This window comes from Hyla sarda, chromosome 2 (genome assembly GCF_029499605.1).
Source record: "Hyla sarda isolate aHylSar1 chromosome 2, aHylSar1.hap1, whole genome shotgun sequence".
NCBI classification, from domain to species: domain Eukaryota; kingdom Metazoa; phylum Chordata; class Amphibia; order Anura; family Hylidae; genus Hyla; species Hyla sarda.
In genome coordinates, this window is record NC_079190.1 from 101,838,872 (window position 1) to 101,845,506 (window position 6,635).

The following is a 6,635-nucleotide window of genomic DNA, read 5'->3' on the forward strand; positions in this document are numbered from 1 at the left end:
CTAGCTTTTCCAGTCTCTTTAAGCCCCAGCCATGATGGCTGTTTGTCCTCCCTCCATTTGTCACGAAATGCCTTCTCCCTACTCCTGTTATCTTGTACCCAACCCCCTCTTTAGGTAGTTGTAGCAGCCCTTTGAATGAAATAAAAGCGCCCCCACCGTACGTAACACCTAGTACCATAGGTTGCTCGGTAGTAACACAGATTTGATACCTGAGAAATTAGCACGAGTCCTTGATAACCTACAAATGTCCGGTATCTGTATCAGAACATCCTTAAAAAAAAATTTGAATTGGTTAATTTTTGTTTTAATATAAAAAATCTCCTTTTTTCCACCTTTTTATAGAGCTTGGTGAGAGCTCCACTTTAATTCTGTGTAGTTTTGATCACTTTTTATTCAGCTGTGACCATAAATTAAGAATTTTGGCATTTGGATTATTTCTGCGTTTATGCAAAAAGTATATAATTATAATATAATTATGATTATAATTTTTTTTACAGATAATAAACTTCTATATGAATCTTCTGATGGAAAGAAGCAAAAGGAAGGGCTTACCAAAAGTTCATGCATTCAACACATTTTTTTTCCCAAAGTTAAAATCTGCTGGATTTCAAGCAGTGAAACGATGGACAAAGAAAGTGGATGTTTTTGACGCAGATGTTTTGTTAGTTCCAGTTCACCTTGGAGTACATTGGTGCTTGGCTGTAAGATACCTTGTTCTTCATAGGCACTCTTTAGCCTTTAAAAACTAGGAATAAGTCAGTATTTATTTAAACACTTGTAATCTCAATTTTGCAGGTGGTGGATTTTAGGAAAAAGGCTATAACCTACTATGACTCTATGGGTGGACTTAATAATGAAGCTTGTAGAATATTACTGTAAGTAAGCAATCCGTTGTATAGGAATCTGGTATTTTATTCATTATACTCTGTCATGTGTAGTTTAATTTATTTTTAAGGTTAATCTTCTATGCTGATATATGATTTCTTGAAGTTTCATGCCAACCCTGATCTCTATCTGCAGATTTCTATTGAAAAAATGTAAGGGGATTTGCTTAAGACCATTGACATGTTGTCTTAAAGTATGCTGGGTTATGATGTACTACAGACATTTAAAGGGGTTATCCAGGAATAGAAAAACAGAGCATATTTCTTTCAAAAACTGCTGCCAGTCTGTCTCCATGTTGGGTGTGGACAGATGTGTTAAGCTGTTTTTGAAATAAATTAGCTCTGTTTTTCTATTACTGGATAACCCCTTTTAACAATGCATTAGGTTTGTCATTAAAAGGGCCATGGAACTTCACAATTTGTACAAACTGTAAAATTTAGCTTAATTCACATTTTGATTTTTATTTACATGGTGGCTGTGGACGCTTTTTTTTTTATTTATTTATTTATTTATTTTTTTTAATCAACTGGTGCCAGAAAGTTAAACAGACTTGTAAATTACTTCTATAAAAAAAATCTTAAATTCTGGAAGGATTATCGGCTGCTGTATGCTCCACAGGAAGGTCTTTTCTTTTTTAATTACCTTTGTCTGACCACAATGCTCTCTGCTGACACCTCTGTCCATTTTAGGAACAAACAAGGTAGGGGCAAATCCCCATAGCAAACCTCCCTTGCTCTGTACGGTTCCTGACATGGACAGAGGTGTCAGCAGAGAGCACTGTGGTAAGACAGAAAAATTTAAGAACTTTCCCTGTAGTATACAGCAGCTGATAAGTACTGGAAAGATTTTTAATAAAAGTAATTTATAAATCTGTTTAACTTTCTGGCACCAGTTGAAGAATTTTTTTTTTCCAGGGGAGTACCCCTTTTAACCTCTTAAGGACACAGGGCGTACCTGTACGCCCTGTGCCCATTCCCGGTCTATAACGTGGTCTGTCCCGGCAGCTAATGAAAACCAGGACCTTAGGCTAATGGTGTGTGGCACCGATCTTTGTGCCTCGCGCTATTAACCCTTTAGTCGTGGCATTCAAAGTTGATCGCCGCGTCTAAAGTAACAAAAATACACTCCCCACAGCTCAGTCAGGCTAATCGGGATCTTCGTGGTGAAATCGCAATGTCTCGATCAGCTAGAACGTAAGAAGAGCATCAGTTACCTGCCTCCGGCGCGGTTCGATCAGCGATTGATTGCTCCAAGCCTGAAATCCAGGCTTGAGTAAACGACCTCCGATAACACTGATCATTGCCATGTTAATGCATGACAGTGATCTGTGTAGAAGATCAGTATGTGTATAGCCTCTAGAGGGGGCTATAACACTGCAGCAAAAAAAGTGTGAAAAAAAAGTTAATAAAGAGCATTTAACCCCTTCTCTAATAAAAGGAAGAATCACCCCCCCCCCCCCTTTTTCCCATAAAAAAAAACTGTGTAAACATAAATATATGTGGTATCGCCGCATGCGGAAATGTCTGAACTAATAACAATATATCGTTAATGGTCAATGTCGTATGCTGAAAAAAAATTTCCAAAGTCCAAAATAGCGTATTTTTGGTCACTTTTTATATCATGAAAAAATGAATCAAAAAGTCAGATCAATACAAAAATTAGAGCGCAAAACTTCAGATTACGGCGCAAAAAATTAACCCTCACACCGCCCCGTTTGTGTAAAAATGTAAGTTATAGGGGTCAAAAGATGACAATTTTAAACATCAAATCATTTTCGTGCATGTAGTTATGATTTTTTTCCAGAAGTACGACAAAATCAAACCTATATAAGTAGGGTATCGTTTTACTCTTATGGGCCTACAGAATAAAGGTGTTATTTTTACCGAAAAATTTATTTCGTAGAAACATAAGCCCTCAAAATTACCAAATGGCATTTTTTTCTTCTTAAATTTTGTCGTACAATGAATTATTTTTTTTTTTTCTTTTCGCCGTGGATTTTTTTGTAAAATGACTGTCACTGCAAAGTAGAATTGGTGGCGCAAAAAAATAAGCCATAATATGGAATTTTAGGTGCAAAATTGAAAGGGTTATGATTTTTAAAAGTTAAGGAGGAAAAAACAAAAGTGGAAAAACCTTAAGGGGTTAAGTTTAGGTATTATATTTCAGCATCGACATTTAGGGGGTTAGTGGGGAATTTATCGTATGGTATTTTGTAATGCCTGGTGTATTTTCTGCCATTTCCTCTCTTGGAGTGTATCCTAAAATATGAAAGAGTAAGTGTTTTTTGGAATCTCCTCCATAACAAGACCGAAGGCTGGGTTCACAATACACTTAGGCAGTACCATGGGTATACATCAGCATCTAACAAAAAATAAATGTGTAGTGGCATAGCAGCATACTGGCATTGAGCTCACTCAGTTTACTGACCTAAACGGTAGTCCATTAATGTGGGACCATTTCTTCCTTATATGTTTGTTTTTGCAGCCTATGCTTTTTATTCTTGTACAGTACAGGGAATACCCTAAACATAGTCACGGATCCACTTCCAGTAAGCCACGGTATAAGGTTTCCTGTCATTCTTTGTGTTTCCACTCACAGGCAATATTTAAAGCAAGAGAGCCAAGACAAGAAAGGAATCCCTTTTGATACTAATGGATGGAACATGGGCAGCAAAAAAAGTAATGTATGTGTCAGCCTAATAGAAAATATTAAATATTCAATTTTGTTACCCAATTTTTAATTCCTTTTTATTTATTTTTTGTTTTTAGGAGATCCCGCAGCAAATGAATGGGAGTGATTGTGGAATGTTTGCCTGCAAATATGCAGATTACATTACCAAAGACAAATCAATCACCTTCACCCAGGTATACGCATTAGAGTGTATAATCTGATGGAAGGCATTTGTCTTCCGCTTTATCATATGCTTATGATTAGAACTTACAAAGAGTAGAAATGCCCTTTGATCCCTCCAGTGTTTCCCAACCAGCGTGCCTCCAGATATTGCAAAACTACAACTTTGGCTGTCCGGGCATGCTGGGATTTGTAGTTTTGCAACCCCTGAAGGCATGCTGCTTGGGAAACACTGTCCTAAGCTATAAGGCTTCCATCAGATGCAAGTTCCGTTCATTGTGACATTTGTTTCAAGCAAAGAAAAAAAAAATTCTCTCTCTCTCTCTCTCTCTCTCTCTCTCTCTCTCTCTCTCTCTCTCTCTCTCTCTCTCTCTCTCTCTCTCTCTCTCTCTCTCTCTCTCTCTCTCTCTCTCTCTCTCTCTCTCTCTCTCTCTCTCTCTCTCTCTCTCTCTCTCTCTCTCTCTCTCTCTCTCTCTCTCTCTCTCTCTCTCTCTCTCTCTCTCTCTCTCATAGATATATCTATAGATAGATAGATATATCTATAGATAGATATATCTATAGATAGATATATCTATAGATAGATATAGATATATATCTGGAGCTCAGTTTTCGCTTTACCAGAGCTCATTTAGATAAAAAAAAAAGCAGAGCTGTGATTGGTTGGTATGGGCAAAATCTCTCCAGTTTTTATCATTCCTGCATTTTGATAAATCAGGATCATTGTGTATTATTACAAGCTATGTCATTCAAGCATTTCTATAAAAGAATTTTGGGGTAGAACATTGCCCCGGTCTGCAATTTCTGTTGTAAATTCTTGAGCCTCTGCCCCCATTGAATATAAGGCAGGCTTAGGAGCTGTTCCTACTCTATATAAGGCTGGTTCACATCACGTTTTCTCCCATACGGGACCGCATACGGCAGGGGGGGAGCTGAAACCTCGAGCTCCGGTATGCCTTTCTATCCGCTCCCATATGTAATTCATTTAAATGAGCCATCCGGAGTGAAACGCTTTTACAACCGGACCTAAAACAGTGGTTGACAACAGTTTTAGGTCCGGGGAAAAAGCACATACAGCGCAAAAATTAGCCCGAACGTTTCACTCCGGCCGGCTCATTGAAATGAATTACATACGGGAGCGCATAGAAAGGCATACGGGAGCGAAAGGTTTCAGCTCCCCCTGCCGTATGCGCTTCCGTATGGGAGAAAACGTGATGTGAACCAGCCTAAGGCAGGAGTAAGCCGTATCTTATAGTCCACTTCAGTCTATCCCAGCCATTTAACCCTCTGCATGCCGCAATGAACAGCGATCTCTTTTTTTCCACAACAGTAACCGGTGTCTGTTTTGTCTACAGCATCACATGCCCTATTTCAGAAAAAAGATGGTTTGGGAAATTATTCACCAAAGGCTGCTTTGATGTCAGTATTCTGCCGGTCACTCTGGTGAAGAATTGGTCAATCTTCAGAGTTGAACACGGACCAAGAATTAAGTGCTTTTCCACACGTTTACGATTGTAAAATAAACTAGCACTGTTATTTATGACTGATCTGGTCTATATTGCCCTGTTTGCCAATTTCATTAACTTTTTTTATTATTTAAGAACAAAGTATTCTATAGTTACAGTTTAAAGTTTATTACAAGTTTGTAATTTTGGGAACTTTGATAGAAATAAAAGAACATCTGTAGTAAATCCTATTCTAGCATAAATGCCTGTACAGTTTTCTTTCACTTTTTCTAAAGTGGCATTGTATAACATCTCCATTATATGGCCTGGTGTTGCGTATAGATTTTAGCATGATTTGCCAAGTCGCTGAACATGAATTTTTTTTATTGTACTTTGTAAAAGAGAAGTTTTTATATTTCCATCATTGTAAAGTATTTTATATTAAGTGTACTCGAGTATCACATCCATTTTTTTTTCTGATTTCTACTTTTTATATTGTAAGAACCCAAAAGGTAGATTTACTAAAGAAAAAAGTAAATTTAATAATTGTGTACCATATTTGTACTTTACTATATAACTTCTTGTTTGTATCTGTAAACTTGTACTGGTATCATTCAGCTTCTAGCCTACCTCAGTTCTGTAACTCCTTACACCGGCTTCCCTTGGTCAAAGCCCTTATTGCATTTTGTAATTGTCTTAGGCTGTGTTCATCGATTGTAGATCCGTGATGGTACAGTCATGGGTTTACCGTCATTTTCTGAAAGTAAAACTGCTGTCCTTTTGGCCGGGATTTCATCTGAACACAGCCTGAAACTTACATTGACCAGTGGAGCCGATTAGGAGATGTTGATGGCTGATGAGCATCATCTTGGCAAAATTGCTATTTTTCTAAGGGGTATTCTGTATGGTCTCCTTGCTAATAGAAATGTTTTCTATACAACAGTCTTGTAGTTACAGCAGTGTATATATCATTTAGTTTGTATCTTTCATCTGTCATTTATGTGGCTGTTTTTTTTTGTTTTTCTTATTTAAATAAAAAAAAGTACAATTATTTTGGTCTGGCTGTGTTAAAGTTATATGGTGCTTGCCTGGTCTAGCCAATCCAGCATTGCCCCAGATTTCCTAAATAGAGACCACTCTGTCCACACTTTCCCAAAATCCTCCAATAAATCATTGTCTATAGCTCTAAGCTCCTGTATTCTCTGCAGGTCATCTAGGGCCTCCAGCCACATAATCTGAGTTAGTGGTATATTCAATTTCCAAGATCTAGCTATAATTTGCCTCACTGCTATTATAAAGAAGCTTAATATGTCACCTCTTATGTTTTTATATGGTATTGCAGTTATTGAAATTAAGGTCATTGCTGGTGTTGGCGAGACCTGGCTAGACATAACCAAATTGTATAGGTCTTTAACCTCTAGCCACAGGCTATGTACACCCTTGCATCCCCACCAAATA

At 37.6% G+C, this 6,635-nt stretch overlaps 1 protein-coding gene across 5 annotated transcripts in view; it reads left to right on the forward strand.

Moving 5' to 3' along the window:
• Positions 1-5,329, forward strand: part of SENP1 (SUMO specific peptidase 1) — a 35,178-nt gene extending 29,849 nt beyond the window's left edge. For all 5 annotated transcript variants that reach the window (XM_056562725.1, XM_056562724.1, XM_056562723.1 and 2 more), the window contains exons 14-18: positions 498-701; positions 796-875; positions 3,484-3,568; positions 3,654-3,749; positions 5,088-5,329. In XM_056562725.1, the coding sequence (XP_056418700.1) occupies positions 498-701; positions 796-875; positions 3,484-3,568; positions 3,654-3,749; positions 5,088-5,150 (528 nt within the window). In that variant the 3' untranslated portion in view covers positions 5,151-5,329. The remainder of the gene's footprint in view (positions 1-497; positions 702-795; positions 876-3,483; positions 3,569-3,653; positions 3,750-5,087) is intronic.
• Positions 5,330-6,635: the final 1,306 nt, after the last annotated feature.